The following is a 13,039-nucleotide window of genomic DNA, read 5'->3' on the forward strand; positions in this document are numbered from 1 at the left end:
AATAATCTGCCCCTAGACTCCACTACACCGGTGCACCGCCATTGAAAACGGCATAACTCTACTCAGACGACTCTACTTTCGGAATCACTAGCTCGCCCATGCAATGGAAAATTTGCCTCATGTTAAGGTTCCTAACAGCTTACTTACGACTACAGATGCAAAATCAAACCAAATGAATTTGGCTTGTTTTCGTCACTAAATACCTAACCTCAGTCGGTTTTTTAATGCAAAAGTTTTATCATTTCAATTTCAGATTAATTCAGTGCCTTTTCTTTTTAACGGGAATAATTTTGTCCCTATTATTGACTCGAATCAAAAGACGTCGAAATATCAATTGACGATAGGTTCATGGCCCCATATTATGGGCTCGAATCAAAATTCGTCGAAATGTCAATTGACGATAGGTTCATCCGGAGTGTTCATTTGTGTTTACATTTTGCTAGCATTGTCAATTTTATTTTATGTCCACCACCCAATGGACTTAAACTAGGGATAGCCCCTACGTTTGAGTAAGCCGGGCAAACGAGTGGATCACAGGTTCGCTTGCTTCCGACGGTGGGTCGGTGGTCACCTCGCCCGGCGGATCTCAGCGGCTTTGCGCCTAGGCCTCGGTTATGCGGCTAAGCCGCATCGAAATGGTATCCCTTAAATATTCTAACTAGAATCGGTTGTGTCACTGGAGCCGGAATACGAATTAGAACCAGCCAGCATTCCGGCTGAGCTAAACTGAGAATTTTAGTAAAATTTAATCTGTAAATAAAAATTTTCTGGCAACGCTCCAGCACCCCGCTGAATTCTAACGATGTCACCACCTGGGCGCCAGGTTGACGATATGAAATGAACTTTGTTTACTTTCGGCATGTTTTGATTCGAGCCAACAACATCCAGCCTAGGTTCATGGCCGGATGTTGTTGGCTCGAATTAAAACTTGTCTAAAGTAAACAGAGTTCCGTAATGGTACCGCCCAGGTGGCGAAATCGTTACAGTTCTACGGGGTGGTGGAGCATTGCCAGAAAATTTTTATTTCTTAGATTAAATTTTAGGAAACTTGCCAGTTAAGCTCAGACGGAATGCTGGCTGGTTCTAATTCACACTCCGGCTCCAGTGACACAACCGACTGTAGTTAGAATCGGGTGTTCCACTGGAGCTGGAATACGAGTTAGAACCAGCGAGAATTCCGGCTCACTTCCGGTTGAACTTTACCTGGTTCCGGTAATTATCCGACACCCTTTAGGAACCCCTGTTTAAGGTGGACTAGTACGATGCGGGTTAGCCGCATAACCCAGGCCTAGGAACCGAAGTGGCGCCATGCGAGGTAACCATTGACCTGTGATCCACTTGTTTGTCCAGCTTACTCAGACATAGGGGCTATCCCTAGTTTTAAATCCAACTGAGCGGTAGCGAAGTCGGATAGCACCCGCAAAAGCGATGTGACGTAGAGGTGTGCGCCGCGCCGCCGATTTCAGGTAACAATCGGCGGCGCGCCGGCGTCACGCCGATGGGCTTACTACTTTTACATGCAATCGTCGGCGTGGCGCGGCGGCGGCGGCGTGGCGCACACCTCTAATGTGACGTAGCCACATTGCTGGAATCAAAATAAAATTGGCAACGCTTGCAAAATATAAACACTCCGGATGAACCTATCGTCAATTGACATTTCGACGACTTTTGATTCGAGCCATAATAGGTGCCCTAGGTTCATCCGTAGTGTTCATTTGTGTTCAACATTTTGCTAGCGTTGCCAATTTTATTTTGATTCCACCACCCAATGTGGCTACGCCACATTGCTTTTTACGCGGGTTTAAATAACGGACGGCCCCTATGTTTGAGTAAGCCAGGCAAATGAGGTTTGCTTGCTTCCGGCGGCGGGTCGGCGGCCACCTAGCCTGGCAGATCCTCGGTTCTTAGGCTTCGGTTAAGCTGCATCATACCTTAAACAGGGGTTCCTGGAGGGTATCGGATGGTTATCAAAAGTTTGCTGAAACATAATCTTAGAAATGAATTTTTTTCTGGCAACGCTCCAGTTCCCCATTGAACTCCAACGATTTCGCCACATGGGCGCTAGTTTGACGCTACAGAATGAACTTTGTTTACTTTCGATGAGTTGTAATTCGAGCCAACAATATCCAGCTAGCTTATTGGCAAAATACAGGACGGATCCGGAAAAAAATGTTGGGGATGGGGCCTGAATTGCGATTTAGAAACGAACATTGTGCAATACGTAATACGTTAATCGTGTATAGCTTTGCATTGTCTTTCTGACAGATGGTGCTAAACAATCCAAATAAGATGAATTTGATACTGATTTTAAATTGAAACGTTTTTCAAAATTGCTCATTAAATTTATTATTTCGGTGGTGAGGGAGTCAGACCGGCAGGGTTCCTCACCTGGATTTGCGCCTGGCGAAATATCAACCAGGGCTTCTGGTGCGGCCCCTTAGGATGTCGTTCACCTTATTTCCCACAGCGAGAATTACTGGTGCTTTTGAATTCCTTTCGGTTAGCTGAGAAATGAAGCTATACACTTACAATATTGTATACAAAGGTGAAAAAATTACAGCATAACGTGAACTATGCAACTAACATAACAGTGGTTCGCATCATGCTTTGCCAAAACAAACCACGCTACAGTGAATGTGAGTCAATTGCAGCAACTTCCAACCAATGCAAAATTGATACCCTGACGAGTTACAGAAGGAATAAAGGAGTGCATACTTTTTTTCTTTTTAACATTAGTACTAAAAATCGATTAATGTGTTCTCAAATGTTGAAAGATTCTCTTCATGGCAACAAAAAAGTTCTGTCACACAATATGTTATGTACTCAGGCAGCACAACAATATGTATCGAAGTTGTTAAGAAAGGTTCAAAATATTTCATCGGGAAAAAATGTATTTATTCATTTTGATATAACTACATTTCAATACAAAAATGTTTTCCAACCAGTGTTTTATCAGTTTTCATTACAAACACTAAACACCTCTACGCAATCCTCCAAACTTATATGATCGATATACCCACGCCCCTGTCATATGCGCCCAAGCGCTCTTATGACACTCTGGTGAATTATTCGGTTACAAACGGTTTTGACCTACGACACTAGTCTGTTCTTCCTTCCACCTAATCGGAAGGGTCAAAATTTTCCACTTATTCATTGCCAATAAAAAAACAAACGAAAACCACATTCAGTCTCCAGGAAGAAAAAAAAACTAAACGAAGAATGAAACTAGGGGACAACATTACTAACCTCCCCTAAAAACTCATACAGGCAGTTACAATACAGATATGGATTTCAACCAATGTTTTGTTTCACACTTCATATTCAACAGAGCGCGAGTGCAGTTGTTTCCTTGTTTTAAAAGTCACTTGCTTTCGGCTACCCCCAGGGGTGTTTGAGCTGTTGGGAAAAGATATATGGAATTGTCTGCTTTTGTCGAACTATATCCGCATTGCTTCTATATTTTCTGACTAGAACAGATTTTGTGCGGCAACGGAATGTTGCCGGTAATGAAGCACATTTTAGCATTTCCGAAACGGAGCTGGACGGCAAAATCGGATCGCCATCGGAGCGGCCTAAAAAACTTTCAGTAGAGACTAGAATAACAAAAAGACGCCATCTTTGTTCAGTGAAAACAAATCAACTGGCAACCCCGTTACAGACTACAAGCAATAATGTTGCGAATGTTCAAGTCTAACGTAACTTGTTTGTTGTTCTTCCATTTGCTTCTCGCAAAAAATAATTATTCCCTGCGTTTTTTAGTTTATTGAGTTTTCGACCAATTTTTACATGAATTTGCCCGCAGGAATGAAATGTTTGGCGAAATTCTAGAGCAACAAAGCCGCACTGGGATTTACGATTGTGATTTTCTTCGATTCTCAGCGAAGAGCAGATTTTTTGTACATGTCGTCTTACCTTTTTGGTGGTAGCAAAACCTCCGTTATTTGTTTTGTTTTGGCGATTTATAACGGCTTCCAATTTGAATGTGCGCATCACATCAGATTAGTATTCATTTACCTCTTTCTATATTTCGTCCTCGCATCAGACAAGCCTATTTCCTCTTTCTTATAATATTTGTTGAACAAAATGGACTACTGCCAGTGGAATAACATTCAAGTATAGTAAGAAGCCTCCAGTCGAAATACTAGTAGGCTTTAATCCAGCGGATTTTGTGTGTTTTAACTCAGCCGGGATGCTGGCTGGTTTTAATTCGTATTCCGGCATCGATTCTAGTTAGAATTCTTAAGGGGTACCATTTTGATGCGGCTTAGCCATATAATCGAGGCCTAGGAACCGAAGCGGCGCAAATCCGCTGAGGAAATGCCGAGGTGGCTATCGACCCGTCGTCGGAAGCAAGCGAACCTGTAATCCACTCGTTTGACCGGCTTACTCAAACAAAGGGGCTATCCCTAGACAGCACGCGCAAAACCGATTTGGCGTAGCCACATTGGGTGCTGGACACAAAATAAAATTGGCAACGCTAGCAAAATGGGGCCCATATTATTGGCTCGAATCAAAACTCGTCGAAATGTCAATTGACGATAGGTTCATCCGGAGTGTTCATTTGTGTTTACATTTTGCTAGCGTTGCCAATTTAATTTTGTGTCCACCACCCAATGTGGCTACGCCACATCGCTTTTGCGCGTACTGTCCGACTTCGCTACCGCTCAGTCGGACTTAAACTAGGGATAGCCCCTATATTTGGGTAAGCCGGGTAAACGAGTGGATCACAGGTTCCAGGGCTTCCGACGGCGGGTCGGTGGCCACCTCGCCCGGCGGATCATCCTGCGCTGCTTCGGTTCCTAGGCCTCGGTTATGCGGCCAAGCCGCATCGAAATAGTACCTCTTGAATATTCTAACTAGAATCGGTTGTGTCACCGAAGCCGGAATACGAATTAGAACCAGCCAGCATTCCGGCTGAGCTTAACTGGGAAGTTTAGTAAAATTTAATCTGGAAATAAAATCTTTCTGGCAACGCTCCAGCACCCCATTGAATTCTAACGATTTCACCACCTGGGCGCCAGGTTGACGATATGAAATGAACTTTGCTTACTTTCGACAAGTTTTGATTCGAGCCAACAACATCCAGCCAGCAAAATGTAAACACAAATGAACACTCCGGATGAACCTATCGTCAATTGACATTTCGACGAGTTATGATTCGAGGCAATAATATGGGCCCCATCTGTCACATTCGAACTCCAATTCGAACTTCCAAGCAAACAAACCACCGAGAATTGTCAAACGAAGTTCATCCGGCTCATTTCTTTTGGAACAGCAATGTCCAGATGCTGCCCACACCCGATAATTTTGTAAATTAAGGGACTACTCCAGAACCAACAGCAAAATTTTATGCTGTTTTTTTCTCGTTCATCAGCATTAGTCTGCAAACTATCTACCATAGCTGCATATTTTAGTAGAATTCGAGCAGATTGTAAAAAAGACCACACCCCATCCAACATCGAATGTTCGATGTTTGCCAGAATCATTAATAATCACACAGTGACACTGCTAACTTGTTATGCAATAAAATGCCTACTACACCAGAGAAAGCGCTAATTTCCGATCTATTGATCTGATTAAACGAACCAACCCTCCATTGGAGTGTCCAATATGCAAATCATACCGCACAAAGTCCACATTCTTGATCACCCATATGAGATTGCTTTTTTATTCATATTCACATGAAAATTAACCACTTGTTCTTGCGGTGACAAGCCGTTTGCACCCTCTTTAACCTCCCTTTGTAAATATGTACATGATTTGGTTTCGTCGAGGGAGCATTGGTCAGCATTTGTGCAACGGTAAAAAAATGTGGTAATGAAATATGTATGTATGTATTAGCAATATATTGCCATAGTCTTCTTTCCAGTGTCAATGCTCATAAAACCATCAAAACCACGAGACCGCCACCACTTTACCCGAATCTGCCTTCTCGATCTATTTCGCCCTCCCAATCACCTCGCACCCCAAATTATGTGCCTTTCTGATCTTTCATGCATTTTTTTCAAACATTTTTTCTCTCTTTCTCCTTTATCTTTGCAGCGTGACGGTTCCCGGCTATCAGGGCAATCTGCAGGCGGCAGTGTCCCACACCTCGTCCCTGGCGGCCTGGGAACGATTCGGTGTCGAGTTCATCCTGACCTTCGTCGTGGTGCTGTCCTACCTGATCTCGACTAATTCCTACAAAAAGTACTTTGGCTCGTCGGCGATCGCCATCGGTGCGGCCTACAGTGCCTGCAGTTTCGTCTCGGTAAGGATTCACCTTTGTGCGTTCGAGCAACGAACCGAACATTGTATGCTATAGATAAAAAAAATATGCTGCGAAACAAGGGCCAAGGTTAATTGGGGTCTATTGATGGAAGGGAATCAATTTCACGCGTGTGTTTGTTGGTGGAGTTTCTACCAATTTTGATTTACGTTCGAGTCCAAAAGTTGTTGCTTTAAATTAGACCCAAACAACCATTTCGAGCCTGTGAAACTCGTAAATAACTCATGATGAGATTATCCATTTCCTGTTCGATGGCATTAGCTTTGCATGCAACGTACTGACATTGTAATTTTTTTGCTGCTAGTTAAACAAATTTAGTAGACTTTTTTGTTATTTGTATTCAAAAGTGCAAATGCTTCATCCTGTCATCGTCAGCACCGGCGTTTATCCCGGTTGCATGGACAGAACGAACCCCGAGGGCGAAAGGTAATGGCCATTATGTCAGCTTGCATACTCGTTCACTGATGGTGGAAAGCTTCCAAGGAATAAGTTCACCTGTCTTTTCTGGCAAACATTTAGATTTTAATGAAGTATTTACGGTGCCCCCCTCTGTTGCAGCACTCAAGGGTATGCTTGATATCGAAGGCATGTCTATTGAATTCGCTAGCAGCCGTCTCATCCCGCACGGTACGGGGTACGGAACTGGGAAAATGGAAAAAACGATAGGAGGCCAAGTCCTAAGTAAGGGAAAGATAACGAGAACTAAGTTTCACAATTTGAAAAAAAAATCTAACTCATCGCAAAAGTCATAATTTTACGGTGCAATTAGAAGTTTGCCTTTGGTTCGTAGCAGCGTCTCTGGGCTATCGTCATCGACATATTTAGATCTTAAATCACAGAGTACAGAAATGTAAGCTAGAATAATTTTGGCCTATAAACCTATATAAATTAAAATTTAAACATAGTAACAAACACAAAACAACAGTTATTTTTCTTATATCATTGCCGGACGTTCCCACCTCCATCATTCACGGGGAAAAATAAAGGATAGGGAAAGTGTTCATGCTTCATCTACTTAACGGGAGGACGACGACTCACCAGTCTCTTCCATAACTGCAATGTGTAGTTTGTTAGCTAATTATTTAGTTATTGTTCGAGTACTTTTTGATTTTTCTTTAAACCGGCAGCCGACTATCAAGAGTAACCTGTTTTATAAACAATGGCAATTTGCACACAAAATTCCCGGTCGTGGGAGTATTGCATAGACAAGCAAATCGTATCTACAAGTGCTAAATTTTAGCTTTTAATGTATAGTGACAACGGCAAAACTTAAATGGGCGAGACGCGAAAATGTTTAAATATTGTGAAATTTGGTATTTGAACTTGTTGTAGGGTTCGTCAGAGGTATGTCATAATAAGAATTAGTGAAATGATAAATATTCACGCATTTCAATTTTTCCATCTTGATTCATTGATATTTGCTCTTTTGACACTGAAAAACACGAAAAATTGTTTCTTAAAAGTAGTTATCCTCTAGGGAGAGATATGCGAAGGCGTCATCTTGAGCCAGCTTATTGTCAAAATTTTGAGCCAGTCATCATTATTTGACTGCATTGGTGCAATATTTTTGGGTAGTAATGTTAATTTTTTATTTTTGTTGTTAAACATTAGACAAAGAATTATAAATAGGCGCTATTGTAAGTTGAACTTTCCTGACAAGAATAATGCTGTTCAATTAGGGTAACCAACCAAACCAAAGATCGGATTCCCGGCGGAATCATCGGTAATACCTTCTATCTGATTTTTTCCGGATGGTTGCGTTGTCGGCAGTGTTGCTTTTGGTTGATCTGAAGAGATGATTTTTTGTCCGAAAGCTACATGGTATATTTTATGAATCTAATCTATGTTCTGTAGATTGTTTACGTTGTTCGATAGGGTCAAAAATGGTTTTCTGCAGGAAATAGATCCATCATCAAATGTTTACTGGAAGAAAACGTTTGAATGTGCTTTTTTGGTTTTCCTCAAACTCCTATAACTGCGTAACGTGCGAATACACAGGAACGGAGTTTTTTGCAACATTCTCTTTTTATTATATACATATTTACTGATTTTTTGTTTGAATAATACTTGCGCTACATAGCCGCATAGAATACAGCAACGGGAAGTCTTCCGGAACTCGAAAAATTCAACCCATTTATCGTGTAATGCAGCATCCTTCGGGTACCGAAAAAAAAACTTATTTCAGCTATTAGAGCGTAATTACAAGGCCGATTCGCATAACATTTTCCAATGCACTTCATTTCTTATTTTTAAAATAAAAGTTATGATAATAATGTCACGCTAAACTTGGTTCGCAATAAGTGATGCTAGTTTTTCATCGCGATATTTACCGTTGCTAGTTTGCCTATTTTTCCTTCGCATATCTCTCCCTAGAGGATAACTACTTAAAAGTCATATTGTTTTAACAACCACGAGCAGTTAGTGCATTTTGCAATTATTTGAGTGATTGAGTCTGGATAATTCACAATTTCAAAAATAAAAACTCGCATTTTCACGATAACTTTTTCGGATAAATTAATCCGCCGAAGAATGAGTAAATGATCGGTAAAATTGTTCTCGATACTATTTGTGGAGACGGCGACTCATCTTATCCTGAAAAATGTTGACATCGGATAAACTCTCCCACGGGTGAGTGAGTGAGATTAACGAGTGGTTCCTAATGCCTTCGTTCTTAAAGAAAAAATGAATATTTCTTTTCATTCGTATATTTAAAACAGCTAATTGTTTTAACTTAACTTATTGTTTATTGCTTTAAAAGTTTAAAAAAATAACTTTTTCCATCAAATATATTATAAAAACAGCGAGCCTGGCAGCCATGCAAACCTTCCAGATAGTAAAAGTAAGACGAAGTTTGCTTCTGACACTTTTCAATGTCAAAAATCTGTCAGGTCAAAGGATGCACTTTTGATCACACTTTTGATTCATCACACTTTCAAACTGTGCAATTCGATTTCGTGTGAACTGTGCAGTAATGCAAACTCAAATGAACACTCCGGATGAACCTATTGTCAATTGACATTTCAACAAGTTGTGATAGCTGACAGGTGGGGGTCTATTACTGACTCGAATCAAAACTCGTCAAAATATCAATGGACGATAGGTTCATCCGGAGTGTTCATTTGTGTTTTCATTTTGCTAGCGTTGCCAATTTTATTTTGATTCCACCATCCAATGTGGCTACGCCACATCGCTTTTGCGCGTGCTGTCCGACTTCACTACACGCAGAACTTTTCTTATGCATCGATAGTATACTTTTCTATCTGCCTCTCGTTTCTTCTGCTGTAAATTTTATGCATTGGACATATTCAGTCCATCCACTAATTGAATGCTTACTTGAAGTATAAGCTAGAAAATGCATAAAAATCACAGCAGGAGAAAGTAGACGGGAATAGAAAGTATGCTAACTATGCATATTTTTGTTTCTCAGTGTACCGCTCAATCGAACTTAAACTAGGGATATACCCTATGTTTGAGTAAGCCGGGCAAACGAGTGATTCACAGGTTTAGTTGCTTCCGACGACGGGTCGGCGGCAACATCGCCCGGCCGATCCTCAGCGGCATTGCACCGCTTCGGTTCCTAGGCCTCGGTTATGCGGCTAAGCCGTATCGTACTGGTCCACCTTAAACAGAGGTTCCTGAATGGTATCGGATGGTCACCGGAATCCAGTAAAGTTTAACCGGAAATGAACCGGAATTCTCGCTGATTCTAATCCGTATTCCGGCTCCAGTGACAACCGATTCTAACTAGAATCGATTGTGCCACTGAAGCCGGAATGCGAATTAGAACCAGCCAGCATTCCGGCTGAGTTTAACTGGGAAGTTTTTTAAAAAAAATTCCGGGAAATAAAAATTTTCTGGCAACCCTCCAGCACCCCGTTGAACTCTAATGATTTCGCCACCTGGGAACCAGTTTGACGCTACACGGATACGAAAAACTACCCAAAGTTGAGCTCTTTTGACTCAATCTCGGGGTATCGTGGAATAAGGTTAAATTAGGTAAACCGTGTTGAAGGTAGTTTCCCTTTAACCAAGGCAAAAATCACAACTCATTGATTGGTTTTTTATACTCAACCTTGAGTTAAATATGCTTAAATTTAAGTTGAATCTACCTAATTTTGAGTATACCTCAAACAACTCATAAGTACGGGCCCATATTATTGGCTCGAATCAAAACTCATCGAAATGTCAATTGACGATAGGTTCATCTGGAGTGTTCATTTGTGTTTATCTTTTGCTAGCGATGCCAATTTTATTTTGTGTCCAGCACCCAATGTGGCTACGCCACATCGCTTTTGCGCGTGCTGTCCGACTTCGCTACCGCTCAGTCGGACTTAAACTACACTAAAAAAAAGTAAACGTTATGCCTATTGATTTTACACATAGATTTTTGCAATTAACGGAGGCATATAGACACTATTTGCTGGCACATAAACCTAATGTGTGTATTTACAAGAAATATTAATCTTACATTCACATTTCATAACTATTAGCCACATAAAACCCCATTCTATAACAATATGCACATATAACTTATGTGTGTGCATACATAGTTTATACAGTTGACACATAGAAGGTATGTGTGCGCGTGATAACAATAGCATTTCTTCTTCATATGAATTTTAAGCGGTTTGAAGCAAATAGAATTAACGTTTGGATTTTTTTCAGTGTAGGGATAGCCCCTATGTTTGAGTAAGCCGGGAAAACGAGTGGATCACAGGTTCGCTTGCTTCCGACGGCGGGTCGGTGGCCACCTCGCCCGGGCCTCGGTTATGCGGCTAAGCCGCATCGAAATGGTACCCCTTAAACATTCTAACTTGAATCGGTTGTGTCACCGGAGCCGGAATACGAATTAGATCCAGCCAGCATTTCGGCTGAGTTAAACTGGGAAGTTTAGTAAAATTTAATCTGGAAATAAATTTTTTTTGGCAACGCTCCAGCACCCCGTTGATTTCACCACCTGGGCGCCAGGCGATATGAAATGAACTTTGTTTACTTTCGACAAGTTTTGATTCGAGCCAACAACATCCAGCCCATAAGTACCTTATTCCAAGGAAGACCTTGAGTGAGTCGAATCTCTCGCTTTGTTTTTTACAACACCAATAAGTGCGAAAGCGATGCAAAACTCAATAGTACCTAAATTTAAGTTAAAATAACTTATTCTGTGGGTTGTTTTATTTGTCCATTACGGAATGAACTTTGTTTATTTTCGACAAGTTTTGATTCGAGCCAACAAACGTCCAGCCTGGCAGGGATGCCAGGTACTTTTGCGTCGTATCTGCAGTGAAATTTCAAAAAGTCTGCAAATATTTTCAAATGTCTGCAAATATGTAAATGGAGAAAATCGTACCTTAATAAAGTTTATTCAGTATTTCTATTCCAATATACGGTTTTACTTTGTCAATAGATTTATATTTTGTAAAGAAAAGCTTATTTAAAAATTTGTTACCTCAAGTGCAATATACTGCAAAAAATCATAATTATATAATGATTGTTTATGCTGCTCAAAAACTTCTGTTGTTACTCACCTGCTGCAAGTCAATTAATTTCGAATCTTGTATCTAGTCTGTACCCATTTGTTTGCATTAGTGAATCGAGATGTTTGTTTGTTTGAGGATTTAACTCGCCCGTAAAATGAAAATATTTACAAAAGATTATAATTACATATCATTGTTGTATGAGAATTTTCTGGTATATACTGGGGGTTATTGGTATCTGGTGGTTTGGGGCCGTGGGAAACCTCTCCAGCACCCGATCCGGGTGTGGCAGAGGGCCCACAGTTGGAGAATTGTGTCTGGGTATCCTGGCCGGGATGGTCGTTCCGGTGCGTGGGTGGGGGTTGTCCGGCTCATATGCAGTATATTGTTGGACAGGCCCGTTGCTGGAGTATACGGGGTGGGTCTCGGTTTAAATGATGATGAAGAGGCAGGCATCCTTCATGAAGTAGAGGACAATTTCCTCCTTTACTGGATCGTTGGACAGTGCGTCGCGAATTGAAAGTGGAATGTCGTATCTTATATGGAGGTCCTGGAGCTACAAGCAGTTGTAGAGTAGATGTTCCAATGTTTTTCGGGTCCCACATGTGGTACAGGTGAAGGGTGGTACGTTGGATATTGTATGTGCGTCCGAGGTCTAGAGAACAATTTCTGTTCTTTCCAGTCCTATCGGTCGTCTCATTTGACGGGGAGTCCCTTAATTTTATATAGGTGTCCCCGAGACACCCGCCAGCGACCGATGAAGTTGTTGCTGAGGGCCTCTGCGAAATTCTGGATGATGTACGCGGCTGGCAGTTCCTTGGTGGGGGTTCTTCTGGCTCTCCGACCGCACACTACCGGGGAGTCTGCCTCAGCGTTCCCTTGTATGTCACAGTGTCCGGGGAAACCACAAAGTGTGATGAGGGAATCGGCTTCGATCTCTATTGCCTGGATGAAGGGGTACCGGAACTGGCCGCTCTCGAGTGCGCGAAGTACCGAGAGGGAATCCGTGAATATCGTGGTTGCAGAGCAATGGCTGCGGCTTCGACGGAAAATACCAAGTACTCTGACGTGAGACTGGCTCACTCGGTCTTCATCCTCTGAAATCACTACTATGTCGTCGGCAGAGTTAAAAATATTCAAATTCATTGAATGAAAGTTGATCATATTCAGCCGCATTCATTTTCAATATTCAGTTACGCAGCTGAAAACGTCAAACGATCAAACCGCCCATTCATCCATGTAGATTTTCATTCGGCTCCGATTATTACACGAAGCGACCGTGCAGCAACGATTCAAA

The 13,039-nt window shown here is 41.6% G+C and overlaps 1 protein-coding gene across 1 annotated transcript in view; it reads left to right on the plus strand.

Annotated features, from left to right (window-relative positions):
- Positions 1-12,810, plus strand: part of LOC131696185 (neurogenic protein big brain-like) — a gene marked incomplete at its 3' end in the record, with an annotated part of 77,974 nt that extends 65,164 nt beyond the window's left edge. Inside the window, exons 4-7 of the mRNA XM_058984727.1 lie at positions 6,043-6,250; positions 6,616-6,694; positions 6,827-6,949; positions 12,494-12,810. Coding sequence (XP_058840710.1) covers positions 6,043-6,250; positions 6,616-6,694; positions 6,827-6,949; positions 12,494-12,810 — 727 coding nt within the window. The remainder of the gene's footprint in view (positions 1-6,042; positions 6,251-6,615; positions 6,695-6,826; positions 6,950-12,493) is intronic.
- Between the last annotated feature and the right edge of the window lie 229 nt (positions 12,811-13,039).

This window comes from Topomyia yanbarensis, unplaced genomic scaffold (genome assembly GCF_030247195.1).
Source record: "Topomyia yanbarensis strain Yona2022 unplaced genomic scaffold, ASM3024719v1 HiC_scaffold_87, whole genome shotgun sequence".
Lineage (NCBI taxonomy): Eukaryota > Metazoa > Arthropoda > Insecta > Diptera > Culicidae > Topomyia > Topomyia yanbarensis.